General features: G+C 46.0%; 1 gene segment (V, D, J or C); it reads right to left on the bottom strand.

The window, feature by feature from the left end:
• Positions 1-3,250: 3,250 nt before the first annotated feature.
• Positions 3,251-22,478, bottom strand: LOC119244042 (immunoglobulin lambda variable 2-11-like). The segment is given in 4 exon segments: positions 3,251-3,489; positions 11,064-11,146; positions 17,020-17,233; positions 22,433-22,478. Coding segments are annotated over 4 exon segments (582 nt in total).

The following is a 22,478-nucleotide window of genomic DNA, read 5'->3' as shown; positions in this document are numbered from 1 at the left end:
AGTGTTAAGACTTATGAGTAAGGGCAGATTAATAAGAACAAGTTTTAATATGTTTGTATATGTCAATATTTACATTGACAAGGGAAGGAAGTAGGCAGGAGGACTGGAAGCCTCTATAAATAGAGATGCCAGTGTCAAGACTAGAAAGAAAAGGTCCATAGCTAGGGTCAGTCAAGTAAGAGATATTTGACACATACTCCTGATATGTGGTTGGTTGTTCCTCTGGCTTGCTTGTAGGAAGAGAGTAGATTTTTTCTTAAGGGACTAAGCGGTCCACTCATATCTTAACAGTTTGCAGAGGATGATTTACTCCTTACTTGCTGAGATCATTATATAATTGTTGGGTAGTTTCTATAAAGTTATAGGAAGGTTAAGGGAGTGATTCACAGGCAAGGATGCCATTGGTTACATTCAGAAAACTGGCAGAGTTGCTCTGAGCAGGTACCTCCAAACACTGGTGGCTTTGCCATTGTCACAAGTGGTCCAAGTGTTTTGAGAGGATTTTTCCTAAAATCCCCTGTCACTCCACCCTGTCCCACCACTTGTCCCTTGACCTGCAGGGTCCCAGGTGCTTTGCACAAACGGTGAACTACAATCATATCCAGTCGCAGATGTGGAGCTATCCCCCACAGTATTACCTGAGGCTTGGGTAGGTGGGTACCCAGTATTCTGATCATAGGCTGTGACATAGGGGCCACCCAAGACAGCTGAGATGTTATTTCCTCCAGTTGTACTAGCTGGGTTTGGTCCAGGTGGGCCCCATTGATGGAAATTAGGAACACCAGGTCCTGCAATTGTGGGAGTACTGTTTTGCATCATAGGTCGTCGCTGTCCCGACCCGCGGGATTCATAGGCACGAAAAGAGAAGGGCTGAGGATTGAAATGAGGGGCTTGAAACAACTTGTCGCTTGCGGTTGCTTCTTTATTTTTCCTTTTCCTTCTCTTTCTTTTAAATGTCTTTCTTTTCCCTGTCTTTCTTACTTCCCTGGCCTTCTCTCTGCTCCTCTCACAGCACTCTCCTCTCTCGCGGTTCTCCTCTTAAATCTCTTTTCTTCTCTCTTCTTTCTCCCGCGTTCTCCTCTTATATCCTGGTAGCTCCTCTCCCCGTACCTCTCAGTCTCATGTGATTTACAGGAAAAACCTGTGGTCCTCCGAAAGCGAAATGGTAAAGCGAAACTTAACTCATGGCACGCATACGCAACACGGCGCATGCTCTGGACGGCTCCGGACAGTCGCCTCAGGATGCTTGGATTTACGGTGGATCCATTAAGTGTGTACAAATGTGGACATATCTCTGTGTTGCCCTGCCACAGTTGTTGCCCTGCCACAGTTGTTGCCCTGCCACAGTTGTTAGATGAATCCTGATTGATACAAGCAGGAGCAGAAGGTGGGCTGGATGCCCTCCTTTTTCTTCCTCTCCGGCCGGGCATTGTCAGTGTCAGAGAGGGAGTAGATCATGTGTTGGATAGATTATCCCCAGAGCTCCCACCGTGCGTGATGGGTCACAGGACCCATCAACTTAAGTGGGTGTGGGCTCATGGTGGCATAGTATAAGCTATTGTCTCCAGTGTTAAAAACACTGGTAGCAGTGCCAGAATTAGTGATAGTGGCTGTGCCAATGGAGACACTTGGGTTGGCAATCAAAGCCTGCTTAGCATTTACAGCAGAGCCAGCTGTGGAATCTGACAATGTCAAACCCATAGAGTCCTATTTCATGGTGTTGCCAACAGATGCCTGGGCTACTGCAGGACAGCCTAGGCCCATAACATTTGGTGGGGTTACTACTAGCTTTCCCAGTTGAGAAGAGCAGTCATACCCATTCATATCTTTGGTCCCCAACTTAGGCAAAGTAAGGGCTACTGGGCCTGAGAGGTTGGAAGTCACCATCAGTTTTCTTTTTTGTAGGTAAACTGGTAAAGACATGGCTTGAGGCCATGTTGCCACCGGGTGGAGGCACTGTGCAAAGTGGGATATGGCTTTTAGAGGCAGGGGGAGATGAAAAGGTGACTGCTTTGTCCTGAGGAGTGGTGTCCATATCTTCAGTATCGGTTTCAATGGCAGGGGCTGAGGTGCCACCTGCTAAACTGTGAGTGGCTGTTGACCCCATGGCGGGTGGGCTGGAGTAAACAGGAGCCTGGGGTAGAGGGGCTTCTCCTGTTTCTCATGGTTGTCCCAAATTTGGGGAGGTATGGGATAATGGGATAATTCAAATATTTGGGGGCCCCCAGCATGGTTAGGCTTTTGGGGACTGGCATTTTGGCAGCATGCTGCTGCTGCTGCACACTCAAATGAACTTGGGGAAATGAGGGCAATACCTCACTTGACTGTGGGTCAGACCTGAAAGTAACAGCCAGTGAAGGGGAAGCAGTATCCATGTCAGTGACATTGTCATCTAACACAGCTTGCGCAGATGGAACAGCAGATTCCTGGGCTATATGGTGGGAGAGACAGCCAGAGGAGTGGTGCGCTGGACAGCAGAAATAAGGGTCTGGGTAGAGGGGTCTGGGGAAGTGGAAGGTAGGACAATGGGAAGGGGAGAATCTACAGACATAGGTGTTGGGGATTCACGTTCGCAGGCACGTGGCTGGAGAGCGGTTGAGGGGCTCTGAGGTATGGGGATGTCCAAAATACGAGATGTTGTAACTATGATTGAATTTGTATTTATCAGCAGGCTCTTCCAAATGGGATTGCAACTATTTGAAATAAAACTATAACAGCAACAGGAGGTGAAGTAAGACTGTGCCTCCTCTTGCTTTATCAATATTTGGTATCTGAGGTGGAAAAGCAGGCACAATCAGTGGCCTGACAGATATGTCAGCCAGGACAGTAGGAGTATTGCGGACATGCAAAGTAGGTTGTAAGGAGACATTTGGGCAGAAAAGAGAGGTAGGTTGAGTGTCACTATGGTCTGAAGTGATCTCTGTTTCACCCTGAAGAGTGGTGTCCATATCTTCAGTATCAGTTTCAATGGCAGGTGCTGAGGTGCCTCCTGCTAAACTGTGAGAGGTTGTAGATCCCATGGAGGGAGTGGGCTGAGGTGGAAAAGCAGAACACCCTCAGTGTTCTCCTGTGTGTCCAGGTTATCAGCAACACCTAGACAGGGGAGCTTAGAGGGTGGGGGCATCTCACCACTGTCCCATAGAAGCTGTATTGGCATGGGCAGTGGAAGTAGAAGTGGCATGGGCTTTTTCTGTTTGCAGGCCCTATTGCTGCCAGAGTATGGTGAAGTGGAACTCATTGATTGGCTCTCTTAAGACTGTATCTCCTGTATCTCCTGTATCTCCTTCTGGGATATCGATGTGACTGGCGAGCTAGGTGGGTGGTCTTCAGCCAACTCTTCCTCTGTTGATGTCTGCGGTGACAGGAAGCCACCTAGGGTTGGGCTAGAGAATATGGCTGCATCCTCTTCAGGCTTCTTGGGAGGCAGATCATCCCCAACAAGGTCTCGGGTGGTGGGAGGCATCTGGGAGTTTTCACTGGAGCTTTCTTCTGGTGGTGTGGGAAGGAGAGCCAGAGATCCAGGGTTACATCTTCCAGAAGTGATGACTCATTGGTCAAGGATGAAGGTGCCAAAGGCATAGCCCCAATGTGATCATCTTCCTCTGTGGTCTCTGGCAATGTCTTCCTCCATGCTCTCTGCGGAGACCTCTTCCTCCACAGTCTCTCTGGACAGCTCTTCCTCCTTTGCCATCTTAGGTTTTTCTTGGGCCCTCACCTCCATATCCTCTGGGGAAGTGAAATGTTCCGCGCAGTAAAGAAAAGAGCCAGGCCAAGCTTTTTCAAAGGAAGGGAAAATTTATTGCACCCCGGGCGGACTTCACGGACCCAAGGCGGGGGTCGGTGAAGTCGCATGAGTTATCAGGGGCAGACAGGTTTTTATAGAGTGAGGAGAGGTCAGGTGGTAAACTGGGTTCATATGGGGGGGGAGCGTGTAGGGAAAGGGGAGGTTCTTTGAGAAAAAATTTGTCGGGCGGGGGAGGCTCATTGTGTGAATCCTCTGGGCAGGCTTCAGCATCCCTGCCCCCAGGTGCACTTCCTGGTGGGCTTTTGCATTCTGGCTTCCTGCATCGACCTTTCAGGAAGGACTTGGGGAGAGGTGACTGGAGGATTCTGCTTTCTTAGGCCTTGGGGTCTTGCTTAAGTGGCAGAGGAGAGATTAAGTTTTCCTCCTTTGGTGGTATACTTCTGGGTCTGCAGTGTCCAAACATCATAGAATTACGAGCAGACAGGACAGGCTTCCTCGGAGGGTTCCCAAGTGATGCCCGTGGGAGACCCCCAAACCGAGCACAAGGCTGGTGGGACGGGATATTGCCTGGGGGGCGCTCTGTGAAGGCCAGTTGGTAAAGGCGAGAGCTGCCGGTGGAAGTGCCTGGGAGCCGGCGGGCTGGCCGGTGCTGGAGCGTCTGGGTGGACCCGACCAGGAGGAGCAGAATGGAGATTAGGTTGTACAGGCGGGCGCCTGCCAAGCAGGGCCTGCGGCGGGACAGTCGGTGGCACAGAGAAATTTACTAAGTAAATTGCCCATCGATAGCTGTTAGTGCGCCGAAGGATCCGAGCATTGAGTAAGAAGCTAGGTGAGCTGTCCCTGAGCTTCCGACTGCTCTGGAGATCAAGCACGCACTGGCCGCCTCGGGGATTGTGACAGTCCGTGGAACGTCACAGGGAAAGTGCAGGGGCTGACGCGAGCTGGGGGCCCCATCATCGAGCAAAGGGCAAGACCCCCAACGTCCTGCCTCATCCCCTACTTTCCCAGCAGATTCAGGTGTTGGCATCAGATGGGTCACTCTGTGGGGACTGTTGGGGACCCCAGAGATCCCATCTGCCAGAGCGCTCCCCTCCTGGACAGGGTTTTAGCTTTCGTGTCTCCCTTGCTCAGGCGGCCCTCGTGCTCCTCTCCCCTCCCCCATCACGGGTCCTTAAGAACAGAGCCTGCAGAAAGTGAGGGAACTTGGGCCCCATTCCCCTCAGGCATTTCTCCCATTCTTTTCAGCAACCCACTACCCCTCCCACCACCATCCTGCCCAGTATCTCTGCACCACCATCTTCTCCATGGCCACTCCGGCTATCCTCATCACCAGGTTTCCCAGGGTGGGCTGTGACCGTGCTATATAACATAGTGGCCTCCAGTGCCCTAGGACTGGACCCTGCACCATCTCCCTTCCCCACAGCTGTGTTCTTTCACCTCCTTTACATACATTTGATAAAACAACATTTAAATGTTGGACCTTCCTTAGGTCACACAGATAGTAGTGCTCAACCAAGATTTGAACCTAGCCTGTGGGATTCCAGAGTTCCTGCTCTGGACTGTGGTCCTTCTTTATGGCATCATGAGTTACCCATCATTTTTTGCAGTAGTTTTTAGGGTATTTATACCTGCAATAAAAAAGAGCACATGCACTCTCCAACTCCCACAGTGACCACTGTCCACACCATGCTCTAGTTGCAGCAGTCACAGGTCAGGGGTCACCATTGTCAATGTAACACCATTCCACATTTCTCTAATTGAGCCTAGCAGGCTGATTTTGGTCCATTTTGAAAAGCTTCAATATGGAAAGATTATATTCTAGATAAATGGTGGGCTATCATGAAAGCAATTCGCCAAATGGATTATACCATATGGATTGGAGGCCAGTTTCTCTGGTTTTCCACATATTTCTAGGTATTCACACCTAGGAAGAAAATACATCATTTACTATAAATGAATAATGGAGCAAAATATGGGATTAAAATAATCTAACACAGTTTGGTCGCTAGAAGCACACAAGCTGGTGTGCGTTACATGTTTTTGGCACTTAAATGTGAGCCTAGAGAACCTTATGCCCAAGAGAGGAGACATATTAAGGGCACAGAAAGGCAAGAAAGAAAGCAAAGCTATGTGTAGCCCAGGATTTCTATAAGCTACCTATTTTTTTTTTAATTACCTATCTCTCTTTAGGTTATTTCCAGTGTTTTACCCTCTCCCCAGGAAAGGGGGAGGTTCCAGGTTCCCTGCCCCACCCAAAGGAGGGTGGAGCTGAGCAGAGTGGAGAAGAAGCTGCAGAGGAGACTGGAGAAGGAAGGAAGCAGGATGGAGAGCCAGAAGGAGACCTGAAGGAGGCACATGGAGCAGAGAGACATGTGAAGAAACTGCACTTGCCTCTTGGTCATGGTCATGGACTGATTGACACAGATGTGGGTGAGAGACTTGTGGGGAGGTGATAATGGTGGTTTTTGTCTTGATTTTGTTCTTTTCCTTCCAGACTTGTCTGGTTGTTTCTGATCCTTTTCGGTGGGTCCCCACTGGAAGATGCTTTAGACCTGTGGCAGGCTTTTGGGACTTGCTTTGGGTCAACGTTGTGGTATGGGGATGGGTAACTTTTGGTGCTTGATTTGGAAACTATATTCTTTGTCTTTTCTGTATTGCACACTAATTGTATTAAAATTCCTTTTTATTGAAGGTTTTATGTTTTGTCTTAATGCAGTGGATGGCAGGACCGATTTAGAGCAGGCAGGTAGGGGTTCTATGGTGTGTCTCTCCCTGTCCTTTGGTGACACAGCAGGACCACCCTGATTCAGTTTCTGAGGAGAGTACATTTAAATCAAAACAAGCTTTCTTGATGCAATTTCTCACTGAGTCTTCTCCCACCCCACCTGTAAATGTTGTATTTGTGTTACTTCTCTCTCTCTCTCTCTGATCTTCAGTCCATCCTTCCTTCTCTCTCCCCACACCCCTCATCCACTCACCCCACTTTAGAGCAGAGAAGGGGAACAGAGTCTGATCTTCCCCCAAGTATCCCTTCCTGGAACACTAGATCCTGATACCAGAAGATAGAGGATTTACCCTCCCTGTATCTGAATGACAAAGAGAGGAGAGGATTCCAACCTAGCTAAGAAATAGCTAATCCCTCCTTTCCCAGGGACAGAAGACAGGGATGGGACCTCTCAATCTCCCCTCAGGGTGGGCCCCCATATCCTCTGTTCCAATCTCTGCAGTGGCCAGAGATGAGCGGGAGGGGGGGTGTGCTTATATATATGCAGAGAAGGCACTGAGTGGAGACAATGGACTTGACAGCTTTCCCCATTGGCATGACTAAGGAGAAAGAAGCTCTTAGAACCTACTACAAGCCAGGTATCTCTATGGCAGCCTGCAGACATTGCAGTTCCCAAACCAGGCTTACATGTCAATGTCGTCATTTAGTCAGTCGCAATAAACACATGCAATTTGCAGCAACATGGATGGCGCCGGAAGGGATCATGCTCAGTGAAATAAGCCAGAAAGAAAAAGAAAAATACCGGATGGTCTCACTCATAGCAGGAATCTAGAAAACTTAAATAAGGGACCAGGAAAAAGAATAACTATAAGAAAGAAAATATCAAAATCAACAAATAACTATGAACAAGAGACACTCTATGGGGGGTGGGGCGGGGAAAGGAGGGCTTGGGGTAAAAATAAGGGGGTTTTAATTGTATGGGGAATATAAAAATAAAATTTAAAATTAAAAAAAATAAAGTATGTACTTAGTGTGGAAAAAAAAAAAGAAAATAGGGTGCTCCCAGAGCACCCTAGTTGGATGAGCAAATACGCCATTGGAGTGAAGCTTCTTGAACAAAGAAGAGCATAAGGGCATGGATGTGATTTCAAGAGGGGAGAGTGAGTTTGGCAAAACCACGACCAGTCACATAATATCACATAAATGTTCTTTGGGTTCAAATGAGCATCAACTAACCAAGTGGTATAAGAGGGTGGACACTAAAAGGTAGGACCAACTTCTCCTGTGTCTTGCTGTTCCCTCAGCAACATTTGCAGAGCTTTTGCACAAGAGGTTTCAACCATGGATTGAAAATCTGTTTTTAGTAGACTTTTTAAGACCCACCCCATGGTGACCCTCAAAAATACCCCTTGAATTTGAGAAGGAAGTGTATTTTTTTCTAACCATCAAATATGGCAAAAGTGAGCAAACCTCTTCTCCTTGATTAGGTGACATTAAATGACTCAGGTGACAGGATGGGTTCCTATGATGACATTATGTGATATGAGACTCCCTTGGAGTCTGAGAGCAACCTGAGAGCAAATGTCAGGTTGTGGCCTCTATGTGCTGGGAATGTGGAAGGCTGCAAGTAAATGCTCTGGCTGTGCCAGGACAAACAGTGTTCACCAGTCTTGACCTCAGGCAAGTTCAGAGGTGGTCAAGGACCCCTGTTGCATACCTGGGCCCTGGGACTCGAGCTGGGACTCCTGAGGGCACAGAACTGACAGCACCATCAGAAAATCACATCACACACCCTTGTGCTGACATTGGGGGACCAGGAGGTAGGATTATAAATCTTGTGTGTCTGCTGCTCCCAGTGCAGACTATGTGACATCTGTCTCATGTCTCAGGTGACACATGTAGATACTTTGTAAAGGTCTCACTGATGGTTGTACAATCAAGGAGCCTTGTATAAGATGTACAGGGTCAACCACACAGCCCCTTGGCCACCTGGTTAGTCTCCATAGAGACGCACCCCCTACAGCCAGGGGAAGCAGCTGCCAGCATCACATCAAGAAGAGGCAGGGCCCAGATTGTTATTCTGTGTCTGGGAGCAATGGCCCATCCCCATGTGCTGTGACCCGGCTACTGATGAGCCACTGATATGTGACACCAACCAGCTGGGGGACATCAATGTGAAGGGACCAGCTATTGGGGGGGAAATTAAATAGGTAGCCAGTAAAAGATTTGAAAAAAAAAATTAATGGGTAGATTATGAGAAGTTTGACCTCTTTTCAGGAATTGGCTCTGCCAGATTCTTGTTTACTGAGGTAGGAAATCCCATCAGCTGCCATGTTCAAGCCAGTAAGCCTGGACAGAGGGCGTTTTCATTCATTTCCATTCCAAGTGACTGAGAACCAGGGCACATGTGATGTGAATTTCAGCATAGGGCAGAGAATGAGATGAAATGACCCAACTCCAACAGTAAGGCAAGATGAATTTCTCCTTCCCCTGCCTTGTCTAAGTCAGACCCTCCCAGGCTGGTTGTTGTCCACGCAGTTAACTTTACTGTGTCCACTGGTGCAAATGCCAGTCTTGTCAGGACACTTCCAGAGACACAAAACAATCATGGTGAGTCCGGGCCCTGCAGGCCCACTCTAGCTGACATCACAGTGACCATTCCTCTTGAGACGCTGGGGATGGGACACTTGCCAGAACATGTCATTTTCCCTTATTCTAGTCCTGAATGAAATGTGTCCTGCCACACTGAGGGCTTCAATTCTGCCCTCCAGTTTCATCCTACCTCTACCAGTGGGTGCCTTATCACCAGTTTTAGACCCTGAGGTAATTCTCAAGTTTGCAGTGAAGAAACATTGAATGGGAAATAAATCAAGTAGAAAGATTTCATTAGGAAAAAAAAAAAAAAGTTATAAGAAGGAAGCCAAAGAGAACTTTCTCAAATGGTGAAAGAAAATATATGGCAAGAAGAAGAGAGAGCTCAATAGATTTGAATGGCCCAATGGGGAGAAGGAGGTGAATGTGAGATAATGGCTGGTGTTTTTAAATTTTATGTAATACAGTGTTTAGAAATTTTCTTAGCTAATGATGCCATTTTTCTGAGATACTATATGGGCCACCAGCCAACCTTGTCGTCAATAACCAGCTGAGCCTGTGAGACGATGTGTGTTGCCTAGTGGTTTGTCTTCCTGCCTCTCGGGATTGTATAAAGAGGCCTCCTGTGGCCATCTGGGTGGGCAGGTGCTTCCTGCACTGACTTCATGGGGTGCTCTTCCCTGTGTCTTTTTGGAGCTAGGAGGATAGTCAAGCTACTTGGGATCTTTCTTGACATTCGTTAGATCAAAATCTTTCCTTACCGAGCTCTCTCTCTTTCTTCTATTTGGGGAGCAGGAGGTGAACTCCTGGTTTGGAGGATGTGGAGGGAGGGGCTGGAGAGAGGCGGGGCTGTCCTAACACCAGTCTGGGGACCTCAAATTTCAGTCTCTCCGTCACATGCGATATTTGATGTTCTGACTGCAACCAATTGTCATCTTTGTGGACACATTTCAAGATCCTTCTTTGGTTTCTTCCACCCATGACTGTTAGCAGAATGTCCACTGAAGAACATTGCTCCCTGGGCATTTTTTCACATTTCTTTCTCTCTCCTCAATCCCCACACACAATCCCACTAGTAGGAGTAGACTCACCCTGATCATTGAGCATGAAATTAAACAAAAATACAATCATGTCTTTTGCATCCTACTCTCCAAAGAAGTTATATTGCAAGTGTAGTCCTAGGTCATACTATAAGCATCACAACATTGTTAACCTACTTTTACCTGAAAAGTCCAATCCCAAGCCTATAGATTTCCACCTGAAGTGTCACTTTTTAATGTTGGAGTCTGTATTGGAACCACAGCCCCCCATGCCAAACTAGAGGCTCCCCAAACAATAGGACCATGACTGTGGAGGAGTCCAGTTCACTCATCCTCTAAGTGCTATGCTCATTCTGTCTGCTCACTTTTAAAAATATAACTAGTCACCTTTAAAGAAAATTATGGAATCTCCTTCAAGGCAGAGACCCAAGAGAAGTATTTTCTGTCTCCCCATCTCTTGAAAATATCATGATACTTGTAGATTCCCCACATACTCAATCATGGCAGTTACTGGAACAAGGGCTACCAAAAATACTAGATTTTCTCTACAGAGACTCACATCCTGTGGGCAGACAGATTGGGAACAGTGTTACACTGACACGTGGCTGGGACACAGGATATATTACAGAGGAAACTTGGCCCCACTGTGGAGAACAGCCCTAGCTCCATGCCAAGTATCCCGTGTCACTGAAGAAATGGAAAGCGTAGTGTGACTAGGATCACATAAAAAATGTCAAAAAAAAACTATGATTGCACCCTGAAAATAAGACAGCATCTTTGTGGCTTTCCCCATGAGAGGAGAATGGCTAAGAGAGAACTGAATTGTTAAGGCCACGTGCATGAAGCCCCATCTGCACAGGGTGAGAGAAGCATCTTGAGTGCAAGGAGGAGCCTGTGAGCACAGGGCAGGTTCTTGTCCATGAACTTCCCCATGAACTTGCACCACTGTGGAAAGTATTACTCTTCGTATATGAGCAACAGTGATACTCAGCCTCATCCTCAGGCTTGAGACCAGAGATGGTTAAGGTGGCCGTGTTGCCTGACCTGGATCCAGAGAAGCGATCAGGAATTCCAGAGGGACGAGAACTGGTTTTATAGATCAGGAGTTTGTGGGTGATGCCTGGGAGTTTTTGGTACCAGGATACAGTATAGGCATCTTTACCGATGTCATTGCTGGTCCCAGCACAGGAGATGGTGACCGATTGTTCCAGTGCCCCTGACACTGAGGCAGGCTGATTCAAGGCTGACTGGGCCCAGGATGCTACAAATGAAAAAAGCAAACTCAAGTGAGGTCAGTGGTAGGCCCAAGAGAGACTGAGGGGAGGCAGAAGCTCAGCACAGATGTCCCCTCTGTATGATCCCTGAAACCCTCACCTGTGGCCTGAATGAGGAGGGTGAGAAGAAGCACAGTCCAGGCCATGATGGGAACAAGCCAAGATCTCTGCCTTCTGACACCCAAACTGGGCCTGGCTCTTATCTACTTCCCCTGCCTCATAGGAGGGAGGCGTGTCCATGCAAATCTGCTTCCTAAAAACTGTTTCTCAGCATCTTCCTCTGACCTGAGCCTTGATTCTAAACACTTCAGTATCCCTGTGCAGTTAAACTTATTCAAGGGTTTAAATATATATATATATATATATATATATATATTCTGTATCAGGACAGTGTTGGCTGTTGGCAGAACCCTGGAAATCAAGCTAGTCCTTGAGTACATCTATGTGGGAGCCATGGTGTGGATGACACAGGAATCCCCAGACTTGCCATGGAGAAGAGGATGAGGAGAGCATCCCAGGCTCACCCAGTTAGGCACATTTAATTTCTCTTCCTCTCCGAGACCAGAGGCAGAGCTGGGATCTCTTACTTGGTCTCAAATTCTCTTGGTCCTTCTCGGCTATCAGGTCCTCATCTCTCACTCTGCCCTTGCTCTGTAGTGGTTAGAGGTTGGGAGATCTGGATTAGCACTTCAGAAGAGGATTTACTGGGACATAATACATATTGGACACCCCTTCCCTCAGATCCCACTTAGGAGCAGCTCAGAAAGCAGTTATGGGACTTTAACCAGGAAGAACAGCAAGAAACTGACCTTTCCAAGAGCACCAAGTACCAGGCAGTGCCATTGAGCAAAGGCTCAGGACCCAAGCTCTGGTCTGAGTCCTGGCCCCCTCCTTCCCCTCCCAGAATACCAGGCCCCCCATCCTTATTTATACCATTCATCATCCTTTCCTTCAACTTTCTTCAGAAAAAATGCAACACCTGGAAATTAAATGATCCAGGTGCTAACCCTGAGGAAACTTTCTTGTCCCAGGAATATCTTGTCACAGGGTGAGGGTAATGAGGTGGGTGTCAGTTCAGGGCTGAGGAAACATTAGACATCAAATCAATCCCACCCCCACAGGTCACACAGATGAGAAACATGGGCCCACGTGCAGATGACCTAATTCTCAAAGTGGTTAAAAATAAATGTAAGAAAGAGAGAGAGCTGAGTAAGGAAAGACTTTGATCTAATGAATGTCAAGAAAGATACCAGTGTACGAGAAGGGCCTGGGGTTTGTGTGGGCCTCATGGCCCAGCTCCAGGGATCCCTCATCAGGGCAAGTCTGTGTGACACACAGGACATGGTCGGGGGAGTCTTCCTCTTCCTGTTTGTGAACAGTGAGGAAACCTCTCCTCAGAGCCTGTCTTTCCTGAGACATTCTCTTCATCCTCAGACAGAGATACTAGACCTAGGATATTTTTCTGGAAGCAGTGTTTTGGGACAAAGACTGAATTCAGGGCTTTTGATTTTTTTTTTTAACAGAAATGGAAATATTCCCCAGAAGATGGACTAGGAGTGCTATGGAATCCATGATATCTAAGTAAAATATTTAATGTCCTTGTTCATACCACGTGAGAGTCATTTTCAGGATCAGGTGTAAGGGGAATCCCAGCCAGGAAGAGAAAGTTGAAGTGGTGGCCTCTGGGGCTAGGGTGGGATAGAGGGGAGGGAAAATGTGGTTGGCAGAAATGACAGTTCTGAATGTGAGATAATGGCTGGTGGGCAGGTGCTTCTTGTACTGACTTCATGGGGTGCTCTTCCCTCAACTCTGTGTCTTTTTGGAGCTAGGAGGATAGTCAAGCTACCTGAGGGTCTATTTAAAAGCCTTCTTTAAGCAGAGGCTTCTATTTAAAAGAGGGTTTTTAGGGCCTCCCTGGTAGTGCAAGGGGTTAAGCAATGCACTATGAAGCAATCCACAGCCTCTGCAGCAAGAGTTTGATCCCCAGCCAACCAGAGAGAAATCCACATGGCGAAGCAGACCTCTCCTATCTCGCTAGCTGCTCCCCTCCAGTGTATTTCAGTCAGTCTGCCTGTTCTGTTCCCCACTCTGTCTCTGGTGAAACTTCTCACCCCCAGCAGCTTGTGTGTACCAGCTCTTGTGTACATAAATAAATAAATATTAAAAAAAAATAAAAGAGGGCTTTTAAATGCTTCTTTTTATGCCTATAGATTATGATGCTGGCACAGTAAGGTGAACATGACAAATTATGACCATGATAGACACAAAAGCAGATGAACCAACAAATTTCACATCATATGGCTAATACCTACAGACTAATATATGTAAATTCAAAAAAAGTTAACAATTAGTGCCAGAATTCTATCTTTTGGGATGAATTAAAATATGATATTCATTAAACAATAATAATTATTGATAGAATATATAAATGCATATAATAAAATATATAATTTATATTGATATATATTATATATTGTATATAAATAAAACTTTCAATTATGCAATTGCAGCTGATCAAATATTCATGGATGGATAAATGCCAGTACCCTGGATGCTGATTCTCTCAGTGAAATGCATGATAAACTCTTAGCCATGGAGAAAACTAAAAAATTTAAAATGATCTCTATAAAAATCGAGCTTTCTCTCACATTTAAAACATGTGTACATATATGTGTAGAAGAACAAGTGATGATTTAATTTTCTGAGATGAAATAGGGAGCTGGTCCTTTAGCTTTTGTTTCACATGCAAGACAAAATCAATCAAGTAGCTCCAGATCTCACTTTGGAGCAATCTGTACACTGAACATCCAGATTAGATTATGCTTTTCATATTAAATCTCCAATTACAGAAACATTAATTTCTCAGAAGTAAATTGTAGTTCCTTGTTAAAGGAGAAACACTGAACACAGCAACAGGGACTCACTCTATCTCCAACACACAAGTAGATTCATCATGAAGTTCTTTATGATGCAACCAAGGTGAAGGAGCAAGTCTTATGTAAGATGTGCAGGGACAACCGGACAGAAACCCCTTGGCCACCTGGGTAGTCTCTATAGAGATGACCCCACACACACACACAGGCAGTGGCAGCCACAACCAGCCTCACATAGACAAGAGGCAGAACTCAGGACATTATATTATGTCTGGGAGCAGCAGCCCTCATGTGCTGTCACCGGGCCACTGATGAACCCATGATGTGTGACACTGATGTCAGTGTGAAAGGACTGGCTGTGACTAGGGAAATTAAGAAGGTGGCCAGTAAAAGATTTGAAAAAATAATTAATGGTGGATTATGAGGAGATTGACTTCTTGTCAGGAACTGGGTTTTACCTGATCCTGGTTTCCTGAGGTGGGGAATCCCATCAGCTGCCAAATACAAGTTAGGGAGCCTGCACAGTAGGTGTTTTCATTATTTCCAGTCCAAAACCAGGGGACATGTGATGTGAATTTTAGCATTGGGCAGAGAATGAGGAGAAATGACCCAGCTCCAGCAGTGAGGCAAGGGGAGATGATGAACTTCTCCTTTGCCTGCTTTGTCTAAGTCAGACCCTCCCAGGCTGGATTTGTCCAAGCAGTTGACTTTACTGAGTCCACTGGTACAAATGCCACTCTCGGACAGGACACTGCCACAGATGCAGAATAATCACGGTGAGTCCGGGCCATCCTTGGCCACCAAGCTGACAGCACAGTGACCATTCTCTGAGGTGCTTTGGGAGGGGGCCTTTGCCATATATACTATTTTCAAAGCTAAAACTGAGAAAGTTCTGATCTCGTCCTGAATGAAATGTGTCCTGTCACACCAGGGGCTTCAACACCTCCCTTCAGAATCATCCTACCTTTCCCAGTACGTGTTTCCTCATTAGCTTGTGGCCCTGATGGTCTCACTCATACCAGGAATTTAGAAAACCTAAATAAGGGACCAGGAAAAAGACTAATTAATACAAAGTAAAAATCAAAATCAACAAGCAACTATAAACCAGAGACACACTACGGGGAGGTAGAGGGGAGAGGAAGGATTAGGGTCAAAATAAGGGGGGGGGTGCAATTTTATGGGGAATATAACCAAAATGAAAATGCATACATTGTGCAAAGATGAAAAATGATGTAAGAATTATATAAAATAAAATATTAAAAAAACATTCGATGGGAAATCAAATCATGTCAATTAGGAAGTTTCATATATATATATATATATATATATATATATATATATATATTCACACACACACACATGCACACACATCATGAGGAGGAGGAGGCCAAAGAGGACTGTTTTTCAAAATGGTAAAAGAAAAATATATGGCAGGAAGGAGAGGGAGCTAAGTAGGTTTGAATGACCTAATGGGGACCAGGAAGTGAACTCCTGGTTTGGAATAGTGGAGGGAGGGCCTGGAGTTTGTAGGGCTATCCTAACAACACCAGCCCTGGGAACTCATATTTCAATTCTGTTATATGGGACAGCTGATGTGCTGATGCAACCAATTTTTATTTTCATGGACACTTTCAAGATCCTTCCTTGGGGATCTTGGGTTTCTTTGCCTTATCATTTGTTAGCAAGATATCAGCTGAAGAACATTGCTGCATGAGCCTATGTTCGCATATCTTTCTCCTGTTTCATACCACATAAATCCCAGTAGTAGGATTACATTCACTGTGTTCATGGTGGTGGAACTGAATAAAAACAGAATCATGTCTATTGCATCCATCCTTAATTCCAAACAAGTTATACTGCAGGTTTAGGCTTATGACATAATTAGATGTAATAAACCAAGGAAGAGAGAAAAACACAAATTTGCAAGCAAGAATGAAACATGACACATGTTAACTGTCTTTGACTGAAGAGTCCAATCCAACTCTGAGGAAGCTCCATCACTGCTGGTCCTGCACCTGCAGTCCCCCGTGCAAAGCTGGAGGCTCCACAGTCAACAGGAACAATGACTGTGGAGGATCCTGTTCACTTGTCCTCTAGTCACTGTTTTTGTCCTATTGCTCCCTTTTCACAATTATACTAGACTCCTTTAAAGAAAAGTATGGTTGCTTCTTCAAGGCAGAGATACTTGGACAGATTCCCAGACATTCTAGAAGAGTCATGGGTAGTTATTGGAACAGGGGGTACAGCAAATGCTATTCTTTCTCCACAGAGTCTCACATCCTGAGGGCAGAACAGACTGGGAGTGCATTACACTGCCATGTGGTTGGGACATGGGATAATTTCCAGCATCTCCAGCGCTAGAAACCCACCTCTACTGAGGAGAACAGCCCAAGTTCCATGCCAAGAGTCTTCTGTCACTGAAGAAATGGAAATTGTAGTACATTCTAGGATCAATCACAAATGTCAAGAAAACTATCATTGCACCCTGAAAATAAGACAGCATCTTTCTGGATTGCACTATGGTGAAGAGAGGAGCTAAGGGAGAACTAAATACTCAAGGCCACGTGCATGAAGCCCCAACTGCACAGGGTCGGGGAAGCATCTTCAGTGCAATGGGGAGGCTGTGAGCACAGGGCAGGTTCTTGTCTCACTTCCCCATGAACTTGCACCACTGTGGTAAGTACCACCATTCCTGTATGAGCCACAGTGATACTCAGCCTCATCCTCAGGCTTGAGACCAGAGATGGTCAAGATGGCCGTGCTGTCTGACTTGGAGCCAGAGAAGCGATCAGGGATCCCTGAGGGCCGGGAACTGACATCATAAATCAGGAGCTTGGTTGCCTTGCCAGGGAGCTGCTGGAGCCAGGACACATGATTATAACCCCCAATGTCATTGCTGGTCCCAGCACAGGAGATGGTGACTGACTGTCCCAGAGCCCCAGACACTGAGGAAGGCTGATTCAGAGCAGACTGGGCCCAGGAACCTGAAAAGAGGAAAAACACACTCAGGTGAGTTCAGTCTGGGCCCAGATGAGCCTGAATATGAGTAAAGGTGTCAGCTGTGATGTGTTCAGTGTCCCTTCCCTGGAGGCCTCACCTGTGGCCTGAGCGAGGAGAGTGAGGAAGAGCACAGTCCAGGCCATGCTGGAGACAACGCAAGACTCTAGCATCTGACACCCAACCCTTACCCTTTCTCACCCTGATCTCTCTTATCCCCTCCCTTGCCCAAGAAGAGGGAGGGGCCTCTATGCAAATCTAGTTCCTGCTTCTTAGATTCAAGTGCCAGTTCACAAATGTGTTCTTTTGAAATTTCATGTATTTTCTTCCATGTCACCTCTTCCACAGGTAAGTTCAACCAAGCTCTCCAAACCTGGACACGAAGTCACAGAAATTTTGTGAAGATATATCTCCCTCTCTTTAAAATTTGTAAGTCTATTCTTTAATTCTCTTTTTTCTTTCCCTTGCATTAATACTGATTTAAATTTCAAGTGAAAAGTACAGTTATAAGGTTCAGTTTCCATCTGGGATGTAGAGAGCATGCAACACCATTGTAGTGTCAGGAATGGGCCACAATGCAGGTTTTCTAAGATCCCATGCAGAACGGGTAAAGGAGGAGTCAGAGTCCTGGAGCCCTCAGTGGCTTTTTTGCAGGCTTTTATTGGGGTTTACCAGGTACACAGCAGGCAGGGGTACTGGTGAGCGGGGAGGCTGGCAGCCCTCCCAGCCCCCAACAAGTCTTCATTCTGTCTGGGCTCTTCGGCGTTCTCTCTCTCTCCCTCCGGCTTCTGCTGCTTCTGTTTCTCTTTTGGCTTCTACTGGCGTCCCCGTGATGCCGCCCTTAAAAGCCCAGTCTTAGCCCAGGTGAATCCCATCTACCTATGCCCACATCCTACTCCAGGTGCCCGCAATCAGGCATGCATTCAGGACTGCAAGGATCCATCATCTATCCTGATGGCGGGAGGGCAGAAAAGCCTGACATTTTTCCTTACCCTACAACCATTCTCCTCTGAAAGCAGCTATAAGCCTTAGAGCTCTCAGGGAGCAACTATTTGAGTCCCTACAAAAAGGGAATCAGAGAAGGCACTGGGAGAGACACCTGTGTTTAAAGTAACAGCCAAACAGCAGTTTGTTTCCCCTTTTTCCTTTTGTATCCCATGGTCTGAGCTCGAAATAGCACAGCACATATGTGACATCTGAGTCCTCCTTCTTCCTAGGAAAAGCTCAGAGTAAAAGCTCTAGGACTTCAAGATGAATCACAACTAAGGTCCATAAACACAGGCCCGTGCTGCCCCCTGGTGGCCACAGATGGTTCATCCTAAAAGCCATGGATAAAGTAGAGCATGAGCAGAAAAAACTGCACTGTCCTCTCTCTAGCTCCTGGTTCTTCCCTCCCAGTTGTAACAGAACTTATGCCCTAGTGCCCTCCACGTCATTCTCACTTTCCCTTTTATTTTGAAACAAACATCTAAACAAAAAGCAGAAAAGAACACCAATTATATGATTTCTGCAATTAGCCCACATTACAAATAAGCACATAGGAGATACCTATTTAAAGGACAAAATATACAGGTAACTAGTAAACAAAAGGAAGCTATGCTATATATGATAATATTTTAAAAATCAAACTAATGGGCTGGAAAATTACCAGGGTAATAGAAGCATATAATATAGACATCAAGGTTCAAATCATCAAACCTAAAAAAAAAACCTTCAAGTCTATGAAGATTAAACAAATAGAATGAAATGAGAGATGGAAAAATCTACAAATATAAAATAAGATTTCATCAGCACGCTTTCTTTGATAGTACAATTATACAGGAATTAACATGAAAGGATTCAGCACCAACATGATCCAAGTTAACACAATTGGCATATATAGAAAAGGTCATTAAAAATCACAGCAAAATTCATACTTTTACTTTTTCACAAGAATAGTCATCAAATTAGGATGTATCTTGAAAGATTAAATGAATTCTATTTTGTTATAACCATGATAATCTTACAAAATATACTCTAGACCATTGTGGAATTAAGCGGGAAGTCAATGGAAAAAATACATAATTTTTCCATACTCCTGGTGATTTTAGTTGAATTGCATCTCAAAAACAAACAAACATTCAATAGCCATAATTTAAACCCCCCAATCAGGAAATGAGACCTAGTTTGATAAAGGGTCTTTGCAATGTAATCGAATTAAGACAATGTAACACTTATTAGGGTGGACCCTAACCCAATATGACCGGTGTCCTAAGAGGAAGAAAAGAAGAAACACAGGGCCTCCCTTGTGGCACAAGGGGTTAAGACACACACTGTGAAGCTATCCGCAGTCACTGCAGCACAAGTTCGATCCCCGGTCTGGAGGTGACCCACATGGCGCAGCAGACCTCTTCTGTCTCACCCGCTGCTCCCCTCAGCAGTGTACTTCAGTAAATCCGCTGTTCCATTCCCCGCCCTGTCTCTGGTGAATCGTCTCACCTCCCACACCTCCGGCCTGTACCACAGTTCTTGTATGCATAAATAAATAAATCTTTTTTAAAAAATGAAGAAGAAACACAAACAAGTAGGAGAGAGAATGCCACAGGGAGTTGAAAGCCAAGATTGAACAGTGACATTTGTAAGTCAAGAACTGTGTTTGAATTGCCATTAATCACCTGATTAAGAAGGAGTAAACCTTCTTCCCCCTTTTTAACAGAGGGAGTATAACACTACAGATAGGTTGATATTTGACTTGCTAATCTGAAGAAGTGGGAGACAATACATTCCTGTTATTTTAAGGACAGATTGGGGCTCTTTGATATGGCAGGTCTAAGACACTAATACAACTTAGTAATTAATGACATGCGTTTAAATATTCCATGGTGAAGGCAGGAATTGTCTCTCACTCGATCCTTGATTCCTGAGGTAGGAAATCCCATCAGCTGCCATTGCAACCTAGGGAGCCTGGACAGTATTTTCTTTCATTTTCAGTTCAAGAGCCTGAGAACCAGGGGACATGTGATGTGCGTTTCAGCATAGGGCAGAGAATGAGATGAAATGACCCAGTTCCAGCAGTGAGACAAGGAAAAGCAATGAATATCTCCTTTCCCTGCCTTGTCTAACTCAGATCCTCCCAGACTGGATTTGTCCACACAGTTGACTCTACTGAGTCCACTGGTACAAACGCCAGTCTCGGACAGGACACTGGCACAGACGCAGAACAATCATGAGGAATTCGTGAGCTGCGTGGCCCACTCTAGCTGACATTATAGTGCCCATTCCTCTTGAGGCACTTGCCAGAACATACCATGTTCAGAACTAACACTGGTAAAGTTCTGGTGAAATGGAAAGAGGGGGTCATGGCCTGGTGCCTCTGGGACTGAAACCTGCCTTTGTTCACCTGCTTGGACATTTCAGTTCTAATCTGCATCTCTATATATGAACATGCAATTATGATGAATTGTAACAGGCACTCCAGTAAGAACTGGAAGTGTTATGATGAAAAACAGAAATGTTGGTGATTCCTCAGGAAGGGGGACATGCCCACCAGAAATCTCTTCCCTTGGAAGAAAAAAGAGCCTTTTGGGAAACTGCCCTTGCTAGTGGGGAGTCAGCGTCCTAGGGAATGATTCCAGGAATGGAATCCAGGATGGAAATAGAGGATTCCACACACCACAGATGCAACTTAAATTCTTTCCTGCAGTTTCTCTGGATACGGGGTCAACCCAGAGGGATATTTAAAAACAAGGCCCATGTACTCTATCCTCAGCCCTCAGCAACATTTTCAACTTCCTCAGCTGCCTTTCCTTTTTAGTACTATTTTCTATTTAACATATTTATTTTTTATTTATTGATTTCCTTACATTATTTTCTTTTTTGTACAGTGATTGGTGTCTCGCACAGAAGCACTCCCTGAAGGTCTCCTATACCCATCTCACTGTGCCCATCCCACAGTCCCTTTTACTCTCCCCTCATCATTTTTTTAAAAGATTTATTTGTTCATTTTTACACAAGAACCAGGGCACAGGTCAGATGCGTGGGAGAATGAGAGGATTCACCAGAGACAGAGCAGGGAACAGAACAGGCAGATTGACGAAATACACTGCTGAGGGGAGCAGCGGGCGAGACAGGAGAGGTCTGCCACACCATGTGGGATCCCCGCTGGCTGGCCGGGATCAAACTGGCGCTGCGGAGGCTGCGGACAGCTTCAGAGTGCTGTGCTCAACCGCCTGCGCCACCAGGGGAGGCCCACTTTCCTCAACTCTTTTAACAAATGCCCCAAACAGACCAAGGGATCAAAAAGTTGTGACATATATAGACCCAATAGAATACTACTCTGTGATTTAAAAAAATGTGAAATCATGCCATTTGTGGCAACATGGATGGAGCTGTAAGGGGTTATGATAAGCTATTAAGTCAGAAGAAAAAAGAGACGCATCAATTGGTTTCATTTATATGTGGAAATTAGAGACACCAGAAAAAAAGTTCAGGAGAAGACAAAATTTGCAAGCTCATCATAGTTCTGCGGCAAACAGCCTCTCTTCCCTCAGTAACAATGTGCAGAAGAGTAAGCACAAAGAAAGACCGCACTGACTCAGCAGGGCAGACCTGAGTGAAGAAGGAGATGTCGTGCTGGACAACTGAGTCCAGGCTGGGCTGCACAGGCGTGGGAGACCAGAGCATGCACGGGGAGAGAAGCATCTTGAGTGCAAGGAGGAGCCTATGAGCATAGGGCAGGTTCTTGTCTCACTTCCCCATGAACTTGCACCACTGTGGTAAGCACCACCACTCCTATATGAGCCACAGTGATACTGAGCCTCATCCTCAGGCTTGAGAACAGAGACGGTCAAGGTGGCCATGTTGCCTGACCTGGATCCAGAGAAGCAATCAGGGATCCTGGTGGACCAAGAAGTAGTATGATAAATTAGGAGTTTGGTGGTGGTGCCCGGAAGCTGTTGGTACCAGGATACAGTATAGGAATTATACCCGATATCATTGCGGGGGCCAGCACACGTGATGGTAACCGATTATCCCAGTGCCCCTGACACTGAGCAGGCTGAGTCAGGGCAGACTGGGCCCAGGATGCTGCAAATGAAAAGAACAAACTCAATTGAGGTCATTGAGGACAGTGGTGGGTCCAAGAGAGACGGAGGGGAGACAGAATTTCAGCACAGATGCCCGCTCTGTATGACCCCTGGAGACCTTACCTGTGGCCTGATTGAGGAGGGTGAGGAGAAGCACAGGCCAGGCCAT

The sequence above is a fragment of the Talpa occidentalis genome, unplaced genomic scaffold (assembly GCF_014898055.3).
Source record: "Talpa occidentalis isolate TD23 unplaced genomic scaffold, MPIMG_talOcc4v2.1 talOcc4.14, whole genome shotgun sequence".
Lineage (NCBI taxonomy): Eukaryota > Metazoa > Chordata > Mammalia > Eulipotyphla > Talpidae > Talpa > Talpa occidentalis.
Note: the sequence above shows the minus strand (reverse complement) of the source record. Positions and strands in the feature narration are given on the sequence as shown.